Genomic DNA, 14,953 nt, shown 5'->3' with positions numbered 1-14,953 from the left:
TCTGCCAGGTTATTCCCTCTCCTGGCCAGGGGGATAAGGGCCGGTGACATCAGCGCCCAGTCCCATTGATGTCAGTGGATCACTCACAGTCCGGCTCTTATTGTCACACGTTCCAGCTCTTCTTGTCACATGTTCCGACCCTTCTTCAAAAGATAACAATGGGACTGGCTGGATTATCAGAACAAACACAAACAGGACAGGCGAAACTAATCTCTGCACCCCTCTAAATGTTGTGCCCGGGGCAAAAGTATCAGCTGCCCCCCTCCCCCCATGCTATGGAAATGCACATTTTTTTCAATTCATGTAAGTGCGAATCTTAATGACAGGTTTACTTTAAATTTGACTTATTGTACTTGAAATTACCTGTTAATTGTCATGGATTTGCACTAGGTGAGTGTTTGGTCATAGTCCTGTTATATATTTAAAAGAGAAGTAGGGCTTTTTTTTCCCCAGTTATACTTATCTAGGTCGATGATGCATCTGTCCCCTGACGGATCGAAGGGTGAAAAGTCAGCGATCACATAACCGCTGATCGCTGAGTTCTCACAGCAGAGAGATGTGAGTGTCAGTCACCGCTGTCTGCTCTGCCCCCCCATCAATCACTGGAGCGCTGGGCTGTGGAGGGAGGTGGAGCAGGTGGTTCAGGCTCTCAGTGGCTCGCTGAGAGCCTGAGCCAGGTGCCGCTCCAGACTCTTGGGTGGATCCCGACTTTTAAGTCGGGATTTTCCCCAGCCTGGACCGGCTGAGTGACGTCAGCCGACAGCAGGCTTTAGCTGAAAATGGGTCACGGGGTGCAGAACGAACTGCACTCCTGTGATCCACAGAAGGAGCTTTGGCTGTACTTCTCCTTTAATGTACAATGTTTACTTTGTAATTTATACTTGCTTACAGGGAGGTATGCGCTGCTGTCCCAAATGCAGGCGGTCTTCTTTTAGGGCAACACATACGTCTCTGTGCTCAAGTACTGCTTGGATGTACGTATACAGTGGGGATCGAAAGTTTGGGCACCCCAGCTAAAAATGTGTATTAATGTGCATAAAGAAGCCAAGGAAAGATGGAAAAATCTCCAAAAGGCATCAAATTACAGATTAGACATTCTTATAATATGTCAACAAAAGTTAGATTTTATTTCCATCATTTACACTTTCAAAATAACAGAAAACAAAAAAATGGTGGCTGCAAAAGTTTGGGCACCCTGCAGAGTTAATGTCTTGTACTGCCCCCTTTGGCAAGTATCACAGCTTGTAAACGCTTTTTGTAGCCAGCCAAGAGTCTTTCAATTCTTGTTTGAGGTATCTTTGCCCATTCTTCCTTACAAAAGTCTTCCAGTTCTTTGAGATTTCTGGGCCGTCTGTCATGCACTGCTTTTTTAAGGTCTATCCATAGATTTTCAATTATGTTGAGGTCAGGAGATTGTGAAGGCCATGGCAAAACCTTCAGTTTACGCCTCTTGATGTAATCCCCCGTGGATTTCGAGGTGTGTTTAGGATCATTATCCATTTGTAGAAGCCATCCTCTCTTTAACTTCAGCTTTTTCACAGATGGCATCAAGTTACCATCCAAAATTTGCTGAAATTTTATTGAATCCATCTTTCCTTCTACTTGTGAGATGCTCCCTGTGCCACTGGCTGCAACACAACCCCAAAGCATGATTGATCCAACCCCATGCTTAACAGTTGGACAGAGGTTCTTTTCATTAAATTCTGTGCCCCTTCTTCTCCAAACGTACCTTTGCTCATTCCGGCCAAAAAGTTCAATTTTAACCTCATCGGTCCACAGAACTTGTTTCCAAAATGCATCAGGCTTGTCTATATGTTCATTTGCAAAGTTCAAACGATGATTTTTGTGGTGAGGACGTAGAAGAGGTTTTCTTCTGATGACTCTTCCATGAAGACCATATTTGTACAAGTATCTCTTTATAGTGAATAGTGTACCACAACTCCAGTGTCTGCCAAATCTTTCTGGAGGGATCGTGCAGTCAAACGTGAGTTTTGAATTGTTTTTCTCACAATCCTGCGAGCTGTTCTGTCTGATATTTTTCTTGGTCTTCCAGATCTTGCTTTAACTTCCACTGTTCCTGATGACTGCCATTTCCTAATTACATTCCGAACAGAGGATATTGACACCTGAAAACGCTTTGCTATCTTCTTATAGCCTTCTCCAGCTTTGTGAGCGTCAACTATTTTCAGTTTCAGTTTTCTAGACAACTGCTTAGAAGAACCCATGGTGCTGATTGTTGGGGCAAGGTCAGATGAGTCTGGGCATTTAAAACCTTTGAGATTGACATCACCTGGTCACCTGGATGATTGAGAACAATCCATGACACTGGCAGGTCTCAGCTTTGCAAAGGGGGCAGTGCATGCTATAAATTCTGCAAGGTGCCCAAACTTTTGCAGACGCCATTTTTTTGTTTTCTGTTATTTTGAAAGTGTAAATGATGGAAATAAAATCTAACTTTTGTTGACATATTATAAGAATGTCTAATCTGTAATTTGATGCCTTTTGGAGATTTTTCCATCTTTCCTTGGCTTCTTTATGCACATTAATACAAATTTTTAGCTGGGGTGCCCAAACTTTCAATCCCCACTGTATATCTGCATACAGCCCCTGCAAATCTGATCTTGATAGGCTACTGGCAGTGGGCTGTACACAGCACCTGAAAGTCCTGAGCAGAGAATTTTTCCCAAACATACAACGTACAACCTTCTTGCAGCCATGTGCATGAGCCCTAGCTTATTTTTTTTTTTTTTTAAAGAGATGTTTATTTATTTATTTATTTTTTAAGTATGATAGCTGAATTCTCATCCATGATTGGTTGCATTCAGTACCGCTACAGAATATTGCAGAATTCATTATAAAAGTTTGGGCCACAGATGCAGATCAATGCTGGCAGCAGGAAACCGCTAAACACGGCAAAAATGCATGCAAACACAGTACCGCGTTTAGCCTTGTTTAACACTTGGATGTTTATTAATTTCATTAGCCAGAGTACTTGCCACTGGAAAGACTAAACACCTAAGCGGTAAAGGCGGTTAGCCCTTAGGTACATTTACGCACGTTTTTGCAGCGTGTAGCATTTTTTGTGGCCAAAACATTCCTCTCCTGAACGCAATTCTTCTACATTCAGGAGAGGGATGTTTAACTGGCGCTATCCTATGCTGCTGTTAAACTCTGATAAAAATCTATGTGTACATAGACACATAGGGGTTTATTTACTAAAGCTGGTTCACTCAGAATCTTGTGTACATTTGCATGGAAACCAATCAGCTTCCAGGTTTTATTGCTAAAGCTTAATTGAACAAACTGAGGTTAGAAGCTGATTGGCTACCATGTACCGGTGTATCAGATTCTCAGTGAACCAGCTTTAGTAAATAAACCCTATAGGCTTTTATTGAGTTGAGTACAGGGGCTTTGGCAAAAAAATGCCAAAAGCTCTTGAACTCATGTTTAATAGCAGCAGTGTGCATGAGGACTAAGGAGAGCAAAAGTAATTGATTTACAATATAAAACAAAATTTTGCTTGGGCTTTAAAACTGCAAGCATCAGTAAAAAAAAAAAAAAAAAAAGCTGTTTTGTTTTTACTTGATATTTGAGGTTTAGTGACTATTGTTTGTGTACAATTACAAAAAAAAACAATGTTTTATTACGAACAATACATGTAAATATTATTAGTATTAGTACTACTGTAAAGAAGCAAGAATGTGTGCTCCTTTTAAGAAATATTACATAATTCCCAGGGTTTTGAGACATAAATAGTAATCATTGGCTACAATAAAAACTATTCCTACAGCAATAAAAGCATCGGTTTAAAAACACAAAAAAACGACATATGCGGTCACTAGATGGCAGTAATCTCCTACCAATATTTATTGCTAATCACAGTTCATTTGCATACAAGTCCCTTGCAGAGTTTTAAACAGAGAGCAAGGCAACATGTCAGTTTTTTGGCAGCTGGCTAAATTTAACATGCAAAGTAAATGAAGGGTCCGATTTATCAGCAGCAGAAAAAATACAAATTGTCACTGAAAGTCTGGCACCACATTCAGTTTATATGTAGAGTAAAACACAGTAGTGTATCCATAACCTTTACTGGAAAGTGTGTAAAATAGTAGTAGTATATATAATGGTAAAGAGTAAAATATATACTGATGCTTGACTGGGTATTAATATAATATACAGCATTTAGTTTACCAGTCAGTCCAGCTGTCTTTTCTAAGTCCAGGCTAAAACCAATGAGAATTATACTAATAAAGTATGCTGAGGGTAATGCATGAAATCCAGCAGGACCCCAAAAATGAACAGGGAGCAAAGATTATTATTACTATTATACAGGATTTATATAGCGCCAACGGTTTGCTCAGCGCTTTACATTATAGTGGGAGACAATACAGCAACAATACAGTTCAATACAAGAGGGAAAGGAGGGCCCTGCTCCTTGGAACTTACAATCTAGTTGAAAAGTCCACTATTACACCAAAATAGAGTGTGGATCACAGTACACAAAATATAGCTATAAAACAAGTTAAAGGGAAAGAATCCCCAAGAAAGAAGGTAACTAGTATGACTAAGTAACACTTTTATTACAGAACCATTAAAAAAATAATCAAAAAATGATTATTAAAATTTTAATGGTGATGGGTGGCGGTGTATATTTTTGTACAGAAAAATCTTTTTCTTTTTTTGATTTTTTCATGGTTCTGTAATAAAATTTGTTATTTTAATGGTGATGGGTGGAGGTGTATTTTTTTTGTATGGAAAAATCTTTTTCACTTTTTTGATTTTTTCATGGTTCTGTAATAAAATTTGTTATTTTAATGGTGATGGGTGGAGGTGTATATTTTTGTACGAACAAATCTTTTTAATTCTTATTTTTTTCATGGTTCTGTAATAAAATTTGTTATTTTAATGGTGATGGGTGGAGGTGTATTTTTTTTTGTATGAAAAAAATCTTTTTCACTTTTTTGATTTTTTTCATGGTTCTGTAATAAAATTTATTTTAATGGTGATGGGTGGAGGTGTATATTTTTGTACGAACAAATCTTTTTAATTCTTTTTATTTTTTTCATGGTTCTGAAATAAAATTTGTTATTTTAATGGTGATGGGTGGAGGTGTATTTTTTTTGTATGGAAAAATCTTTTTCACTTTTTTGATTTTTTCATGGTTCTGTAATAAAATTTGTTATTTTAATGGTGATGGGTGGAGGTGTATATTTTGTACGAACAAATCTTTTTAATTCTTATTTTTTTCATGGTTCTGTAATAAAATTTGTTATTTTAATGGTGATGGGTGGAGGTGTATTTTTTTTTGTATGAAAAAAATCTTTTTCACTTTTTTGATTTTTTTCATGGTTCTGTAATAAAATTTATTTTAATGGTGATGGGTGGAGGTGTATATTTTTGTACGAACAAATCTTTTTAATTCTTTTTATTTTTTTCATGGTTCTGAAATAAAATTTGTTATTTTAATGGTGATGGGTGGAGGTGTATTTTTTTTGTATGGAAAAATCTTTTTCACTTTTTTGATTTTTTTCATGGTTCTGTAATAAAATTTGTTACCTAGTCAAACTAATTGGATCAAAAAAGTTACCTTCTTTCTTAGGGCTTCTTTCCCTTTAACTTGTTTTATAAAATCAATGAGAGCACACCACAATTGTGCAATGACCTCACCATATATGGAACTGAACCATTTGTATTTTGGAAGATATCTATACTACAGATTGAATGAAATGATTGAATTTGTTTTATTGAGAAGGGTGTTTTATTTTTTTTTACAAATTGGACAATATTACCAGCACTAGGATACTACCAACCCATTTCAATTTGTCTTTGTTTGTTTCATTACGCATCTGTTACCATACTGAATGGTTCATCAATAAATTTGTATGTACATTTAGGTCTCCATTTTTTTAAACTGCGATAATGCAGGTGTTATAATGGTTTGATAAATGGAGAAAAAAGTTTCAGCCTATTTCAAGATAAACTCGAAATGTGATCCTCATTGCATACTTTTTTGGACCAATGTAAGTATGTATCTCTCATACCTGAGAGATCACTGTGGAAGCTAACAATCACTTTAGTAGTTGCCGCTACTAGAATGATAGCTGCAATCTTCCTGGTTCTGTGCCAAGCAGCTTCCACACTGCATACTGAATGCATGGGATCACTCATTCAGTCCTGCAGCCCATTCACAGATGTCACTGTGGCTGCAAGGTGCTTTGCAAGGGGTTGATTTACTAGAACTGGAGAGTGCAAAATCTGTACAATAGTCAATCAGCTTCAGACTTCAGCTTGTTCAATTAAGCTTTGACTTAAAATCTAGAAGCTGATTGGTTCCTATGAAGAGCTGCATCGGATTTTGCACTCTCCAGTTTTAGTAAATCAACCCCCAAGCAACATAGCACCAACAAAATTAAACTGATTGTAAACCCTTACACATGCCCAGTGAAGTGACTGGCCTCACATGATGCACAGAAATTAAACAAATCTTCCTACATAAGTAGTACCTGTTTATCTGCAGTCTTCTCCTCCCTATGTCCATTCAAAGTGCTGAATTTATAAAGCTTGTCTGACAGTTCAGAAAATAGGGGGATGGGGAGCTCTGATTACTGATTGGAGGGAAGGGACACACCCCTTTCACACAACTCACAGGAACAGAGCTGAGGTTGTCAATCTGCTGGAGGTCCCTCCCCATCACCATTTCTCTTTTGGTGTCAAGAAAACTTGACAGATGTGATATATGCTGAAGCAGAGGAATGAGGCAGCAGACAGAAATGACACTTAGTGCTCTGGATTGAGACAGTACACACTATAGAGGGATATGCTTTGTTCATATTTCACGCCTGAGGTTTACAACCACTTTAAAGTGCTTTGCCACATGTTGCACAAAATGTGGTGTGAATGGGCCCTAAATTGTTTAGTGGTGCAGCAGTTGCAAGCAGCAAAAGAATAGGCACATGCAAAAGTGAAAGTGCAGCGCATCTTTCCTAAGGCATTCCTGCATCAACATATTAATAAAAATAATAATCATTTCCCCCCCAAGGTCAAGGAAGAAGGAAGCAAGGAGTAATATGTTTCAAAGCACCCTATTGGTTACTTTATAATACGCACAATCCTGCAGCTATGCCTGATAATATGTAAAATGGTCACTTCCTGGTTCTTTTTTCAGTGTTTCACCAAAAGGGCTTTGGTTAAAAAGCTAGTTGGCTTTTTTCCATACCATTTTCCTATTACTTTCTCTGGTCTTCTTAAGACTTCATGATGAAGAGAAGGGATGAGAAATTCCCATTTGTTTAGTTCCTACTTGACTTATCATGTTTTATTAAACACCTCACTGTGATAAGCAGTGAAAAGTGTTATCCTTGCTCATCACCACCTGATCACTGTTTATTGAATGTACAACTTACTAAGAACAGACACATTCTATCAGTATATCCAAACTGTCAGCTCTCGAGTGATAAAAGGATACAATCCTTAATGAAAGTACAGTAAAATGTTTTTTTTTTAAAAGATAACAATAGCCACAACTTTTCACCTTTGAACATACTAGGAATCATTGCACAACACTACAAAATATCTTCAATAACACTTTATTGTATAATAATGTCATAAACTACAAAAGAACTTAGCAAAACAGAATACTGTATATCATAATAAAAATATACAGTATATGAAATAGTCCACTGTTGATCACATATAGCAGCATGCAGTCACCGCCTCAAGTACGCATCCTGTCTGATGCGTTTCAAGGGCAAATACTCTTCATCAGAGCTACCAGACCAGACTCATGGTGCTTTTTATAGCCCTCCACTTGTTCGACAAAAGGGTTTGCTCACTTGAAAATATACCTGTGCATATAATCACATAAAACACACTGTTCGCTGATAGCAACAATACCCATAACAAGACTCCCTGCAGTTACTGTATACATCACCAATGTTAGCCAAATGCTATACAATATCATAATGACGTCTGTTAGTAAGCATTTGATACATCCAGATGGTGCCACAGATCATATAACAACTCCACAGCATACTCATCATACATGTATCAATTATGACAGTGGTTTAAAGTTAAATTACATTAATTACCAGGACTAGAGTCTTATTACGCGTGCAACACTTTTTAATATCTCCTGAAGCCACATGCGTGCCTCTTCATTAGAGGTAAACAGTGAGAGTTGCTACGACAAGATAGAGACTGCTATATGTGAACAACAGCCAGCCAGCAATGACAGAAAATATATATTTTGTTTATTTAACAGCCACTGTTTGGATTTTAAGGGACAATTACTATAAGCACGGTGGTCCCTGGGGTATTTAACATGCTTTTTTGCTTTCTGTTGATAGTTCTTCTTTAGAAACCCACTAATTGTAGATCTATATCCTAATGAAGTTCATCTAGTACACTTATGCAGGCCATAGATGGGTCAAAAATCGGCCGATTTTTCGGCCGAAAAAAAATCGGCCAATTTTTGCACCGTTAATGGGTTAATTGGTCAACCGTTTTTCTGGATTTTGTCTGATTTTTTTGATCGGTAAAGTTGGAAAAAAATCGGCCGATTTTGCCGATCGGCCGATTTTCGCAGCAATGATGGGCAAATCGGCCGATCTTTTTACCGATAAAAAATCTGCGCATGAGCCGTGCCCTGCAAGAAAAAGAAGAAAAAAATAAAAAGAAGAAGAAGAAGCAAAAAGAAGGAGAAGAGAAAGAAGAAGAAGAGGAAGAGAAAGAAGAGGAGGAAGAAGAATAAGAGAAAGAAGAATAAGAGAAAGAAGAAGTAGAAGAGAAAGAAGAAGAAGAGAAAGAAGAATTCCAGTCCGCTATTATATTTGACATTAAAAAGTATTGCAGTGGCAACAATGTATCTATTTGTATCCGAAAAAACATCTGTATCCGAAATGGATACAAATAGATACAATGTTGCAATCACAATACTTTTTAATGTCAAATATAATAGCGGGGCTCTCTGCAGGGACAGAAGTAATTAAATGCTGGCCATAGACGGGAAGAAAATCAGCCGATTTTTTTTTTTACTGTTGGTGGTAACGTCGGCCTATTGGACGACCGATTTTTTCATTTTTTTATTAAAAAACCGGCCGGTTTACTCCCCGTCTATGGCCTGCATTACACTATATTGCCAAAAGTATTGGGACACCCCTTCAAATCATTGGATTCAGGTGTTCTAATGACCTCCATGGCCACAGGTGTATAAAATCAAGCACCTAGGCATGCAGACTGCTTCTACAAATATTTGTGAAAGAATGGGTCGCTCTCGGGAGCTCAGTGAATTCAGGCGTGGTACCGTGATAGGTTGCCACCTGTGCAATAAGTCCATTCGTGAAATTTCCTTGCTACTAAATATTCCACGGTCAACTGTTAGTGGCATTATAACAAAGTGGAAGAAACTGGGAACAACAGCAACTCAGCCACGAAGTAGTAGGCCATGTAAAATGACAGAACGGGGTCAGCGCATGTGCAGAAGTCGCCAGCTGTCTGCAGAGTCAATAGTTAAGAGACCTCCAAACTTCATGTGGCCGTCAGATTAACACAACAACAGATGCGTAGAGAGCTTCATGGAATGGGTTTCAATGGCCAAGCAGCTGCATCCAAGCCTTATATTACCAAGTGCAATGCAAGGTGTCGGATGCAGTGGTGTAAAGCACGCCGCCACTGGACTCTAGAGGCGTAGAGATGTGTTCTCTGGAGTGACGAATCACGCTTCTCTGTCTGGCAATCCGATGGACGTGTCTGGGTTTGGCGGTTGCAGTCCTGACCTCAACCCGATAGAACACCTTCAGGATGAATTACAGCGGAGATTGCCAGCCAGGCCTTCTCAGCCAACATCAGTGCCTGACCTTACTAATGCGCTTCTGGAAGGATGGTCAAACTTCCCATAGACGCACTCCTAAACCTTGTGGACAGCCTTCCCAGAAGAGTTGAAGCTGTTACAGCTGTAAGGGTGGACCAACTCAATATTGAACCCTACGGACTAAGACTGGGATGCCATTAATGGACATGTGCGTTCTAAAGGCAGGTGTCCCAATACTTTTGGCAATATAGTGTAGATCTGTTCTTTAAATTACACAATGGGGGAAATTTACTAAAACAGGAGAGTGCAAAATCTGGTGCAGCTCTGCATAGAAATCAATCAGCTTCCAGGCATTATTGTCAAAGCTTAATTGAACAAGCTGAAGTTAAAACCTGATTGGCTATTATGCACAGCTGCACCAGAGTTTGCACTTTACACTTTACAGCAGGGCTTGAAAAAGCCGCTCGCCAAATGCGAGGAGAAATTCCTCTGTGGTGAGCGGCGAGCACAGATGAAGCATGGAGCAACTGCACCTGCGCTCCAAGCCTCATTTGCAGCCAAGTTCCGGTTTACAACTTCCAATCTCTGGCTTCTGCGGCACCGCCACTGAGGGGACAGGTGCAGGAGAGGTCCGCTCTCCTCTGCTTAGAGGAGACACCCTCCCCGCCGCCGCGAGGGACTCGGGGGGACAGTAAGTACTGTATACAACATGTCCTGTCACTATAATGGAGTACAGGGGAGCTGGGATATACATTACTCAGTAATCCTTCACTGTCAATCAGGGTGGATAAAAATCGATGATTTTTTTTTTAAAAAAATGGATTTTTAAAATTGAAACCGGATTTTTTTTATTTTTATAAAATTTATTTTAATAAAAATTTTTTGGAGTAAAAATCTATCTAAAGATTGTTTTCTATTTAAGATACATTAATAATTTAGTTTATTCAGCATGAAATGGAGCTTAGTTATGTAGCATGAGGCTTTATATTCTGCAATATTTACATTTTTGGTAAACTCTTTAAATGAATCCAAGCTCTGCAAGCTTAGATAACACGCAATGCATTGATCCATTCACACAATTTCACAGTAACCATGAGAAAAAAAACATGAAATAAAAGAATTTGAGTTGTCCTCAAGCTATGTGTGATTAACCTATTAAACTAAAATCGGTTCTGATATCGCTGTTTTACTAACCTGACAGCTTATTATTCTAAAAAGGAAACCTTCATTTGTTTTTGCAAGAATGAGTCGGAGTCGTTACATTTAAAAAGTACCTGTCATTTTAGATCCATCATGGCAGCGCCTGTTAGCGGGTATCCACTCCCCTGCTGCCGCCACATCCCTCACCTTGTTGCGTCAGTGCCGCATCACCAGCCATCCCATTAAAGTGAATGGGACTGTCGGTGAGTCAACAGTGGGTCAGAGGAGGAGCCGCTATGGGACAGAGATGACAGTTGCTTTTTAAAAATTATGATTTAAATGGAGCCTTTTCATTATCAACTTGATTTAAATAAAATCCACCCAGCTGTCAATCAAAAGCAAGGCAGACCTAACTAGTCTCTCAGTTCCTTATGTGGCCGGGGATACAGCACTGTCCTAGAAGCTGTCGCATACATGACAGCTTCCCATCACTGATATGCCCCACTCTGCGCACTGTGTACACCAGTTCAGAGCTGGTCTTATTTACTTGCAGGTTCCCAATCTGCAAACTGGCAGTAATTCTTTGAGAATTTAGAGTCAGGTTCTTCAAGTGCTGGTAGTAAGAACAACCTGAATTTGTTTTATGTGTCATTTATGGAAACTGCTGCAAATGCTTGCCTGAATTAGGTTTTAAAGAGAATCTCCAGAAAAGTGTTTTTAATGCTTTACTGAATTCAGCTGTATAATATTTCTTTTGACCAAATCATTAGTAAAAGCTACAGTCTCAGCAAAGGAGCAAGAAACAAAACTCCTCAATTTCCAGCTACTAACTATTGTCATTTTATAGCTGCCTAAACAGTGCTTTCTCATAACAATATGTCTTCCTCTGCCCTTTAAGACAGGAAAAAAATACACTTGATAAAACAGCCACTGAATATAGCAGAGTTCTATTTCTAGCTTCAGTACATGATCCAACTGCTGCACATCAGATGGCGGCAGTGTACACACAAACATCAGCAGTGAAAGCACAGCAGAATAAGTTGAAGTGCGGAAACATGTATAATACAGGCTAACTGCTAAATAAATAAATTGCTGATACTTGATTGGTTACTGTGGTGTCCAGTAAGCTACTAGGTCTTTTAAATAATGCTCTCAGAGTGTTTGCAAGTGGAAAATGGCACATTGACATATATTATATGTACAGCTGCAAACACGCTATGTTCCATGAAGATGCCATAAAGATCATACTATTCTGATTTCTCATGCATGCCGCACATCGCTCAAATTACTTTAGAATGCGTGAGAATGTACAATGTGACACTGACACTTGGAAGTCCAAGAACAAAGGTACTGTGACCAAAACAGTACCACACTGACACTTTATATTAAACTATAAATAAGAGGCAACCTATCTCCTAATATTATTTTCTTGTCTTTAACCACTTCCCACCCATTGGATGTCATATGACATTCTGGACTTTCAGTGGTTATACTGGGATGATGCCTGCAGCTACAAGCATCATCCAGGTATAAACATTTTTGCTGGTGATGCTCTTGAGTGTAATAGCAATTCTAGCAGCTAACTAGCCACTGGTTCACTTTTGCATGCAGTGGGAGGAGAGGGATCCCCTCCCGGTGCCTTTCAGTGCCTTTCCAGGCTCTCCCATTCCACCAGGGAGCTTGGGACTGAAACCAGTAGTTCAGTTGGCTTACCATGGAGATGACCAAGGACTGGAACATTCCCAATCATCTCTATGGTCTAAGAAACCTGAAGGGACAATTATTTTGTCACTTCTGGTTTTGCCAGCATGTAAACAAACCATTACTGGCTTGTGAAAGCATCTGATCAAACCAATCTTGGTTTGGTCAGATGCTTTTAAGGGAAGAGGAGGGATCTGGGGTCTAACAGAACTCTGATGTCACAGCTCCAGCTATCACAAGGGATGTTGTCCATCCTTTGTGATACTGATAAAAGTGATAAAAAAATAAAATAGACGGTGTAAAAAAAAAAAAAAACTTTAAAGTGCCCTCACTCGCTGTGTTTGCATGCATAAGTGAACGCATATGTAAGTTCTGCGCGCATATGTAAACAGTGTTCACACCACACGTGAGGTATTGCCTTACAGCAAGAGCAATAATTCTAGCACCAAACCTCCTGTGTAACTCTACACTGGTAACCTGTAAAGGCTTTCAAAGTGTCGCCATTGGAGATTTATAGGTACTGTACTTTGGCACCATTCCACTATTGTTCACAATTTTATTGTGTGACATGTTAGTTATCAATTTACTTGTCGTAATATTTTTTATATTTTACCAAAAAATGGGTATTATATTGTGTGTTGTGCACTAAAATTCATTAAAGTGTATTTTTTCCATAAATTTTACATTAAAAAAAATGCATAAATATCATGTAACATAAAAAATTGAAACATCCACCAATTTATTCTCTACAGCCTCTGTTAAAAATACATATCATGTTTGGGGGTTCTAAGTAATTTTCTAACAAAAAAAAAATGTTTTGTACACATAGGAGAGAAATGTCAGAATTGGCCCAGTAGGGACGTAGTTCATTTATGGACTCTGTCTTCAAAGAAGAATTACAAAACAACGCAACACTTATACATTTCACTGGTTAAATATCATACATCAAACAATTGGTGGGTACCATCTGTAAAAGCACAGGGATCACACCTGTCTACTGACTTATGAATGTTACGGATATCACGTCTACTGACTTATGAATGTTAGGGTTATCACTGATTTAAAGCATTAATAAAATGAACTTTAAGAATTGAATCAAAAGTTACTGAGCCTATCCCGTAACTTACGAGCTATTAAGTATCTGGAACTTTTCCCCCTTCTGAAAACTTAGGTCATCTTCCGTTCTTGCTTCGTAGTCATAAAGCGCCACAAAAAGCGTTACTCCTAAGGGGACAGAGCAAATCACACATTAAGTGGTGGTACATTAACTCACATGTTAAAGACCTCTGGCACAAATCAGACAGCACAGCCACAAAACAAGCCAAACTGATCGAATCCATATGCTTCAGTTTATAGAGGTCTTTGCCAGTTTTTGAGAAGTCATGTAATGAAATTAATTATTTTTTTTTATAGATGGGGATTTTTTAGTGTGGAGGGCTCGGAATGTTTGACCACAGTACTTTGGAGAAAATGAGACTTTGGCTATTTTTTAGTGTGTTAATTTGCTTAACATTTGATTGAAGACAACTGTATCATACTGAAACCATTTCAATTTTGGCTTATTCTGAATGTCCTGGTCAATGTCATGCTTTGGCAGCATAAAGGTATGTGAATATTCTAGAAAACAAAAGGCCTCACGTATAAAATGTGGGTGTAAAGAAAATGGACGTGTTGACCACAGGAAAGAATTACCGTAGATTTTTATTTTATTATCTGAACTTGGAAAATAACTGGTTCCAAAGGAAACACTTCCATTTAATTGTCATCCACCTTTTATACATAAATCTTTTTTTACAAGATTTCATCCAACCCCTGTCCCTCTTTACAGTGTTTTTACAATTAGAGGTTAGCATGGCACGTGCTTTAAACTGACGGATAGTAAGCCATTTACCAAAAGGAATACTCATCTTTCTATGAAAGAGAACATACAGGTTGCAAATAAAGCAGTAAAAGTACCAAAATATGGGGTGGGGGGCAGACACTAATTATATAGCAGGGGTTGCTGTTACTCTGATTGGTGTTGGGTTCTCCCCCAGTACTTGAAGTGGTATGAGTAGGTTTTAGACATACATTGCTTCAGAATGGGAGCACACAGCACAGGGAGACAATGGTCTCCTGTATAGTCTCACTCACTGAACTTTATTGAAATTAGGGTTAAAAAAATCCATGAGATATAGCCTTCTTATGTGTTTCAGCCATACATGGCCCTATTTATAGCTATGCTAGAGCCATATCTGTCTGAAATGCATCAGAAGTGTTATATCTCATGGATTTTTTTACCTTTTTCCATAAAGTTCAATTACT

The 14,953-nt window shown here is 38.5% G+C and overlaps 1 protein-coding gene across 5 annotated transcripts in view; it reads right to left on the bottom strand.

Annotated features, from left to right (window-relative positions):
- FYN (FYN proto-oncogene, Src family tyrosine kinase) overlaps positions 1-14,953 on the bottom strand; it is a 259,186-nt gene that overhangs the window by 39,809 nt on the left and 204,424 nt on the right. For all 5 annotated transcript variants that reach the window (XM_089664475.1, XM_089664471.1, XM_089664473.1 and 2 more), the window contains one exon: positions 13,777-13,873. In XM_089664475.1, the coding sequence (XP_089520601.1) occupies positions 13,777-13,873 (97 nt within the window). The remainder of the gene's footprint in view (positions 1-13,776; positions 13,874-14,953) is intronic.

Source organism: Staurois parvus, unplaced genomic scaffold (genome assembly GCF_062004578.1).
Source record: "Staurois parvus isolate SC_StPar_1 unplaced genomic scaffold, SC_StPar_1.0 ptg000048l, whole genome shotgun sequence".
In the NCBI taxonomy this organism is placed as follows: domain Eukaryota; kingdom Metazoa; phylum Chordata; class Amphibia; order Anura; family Ranidae; genus Staurois; species Staurois parvus.
Note: the sequence above shows the minus strand (reverse complement) of the source record. Positions and strands in the feature narration are given on the sequence as shown.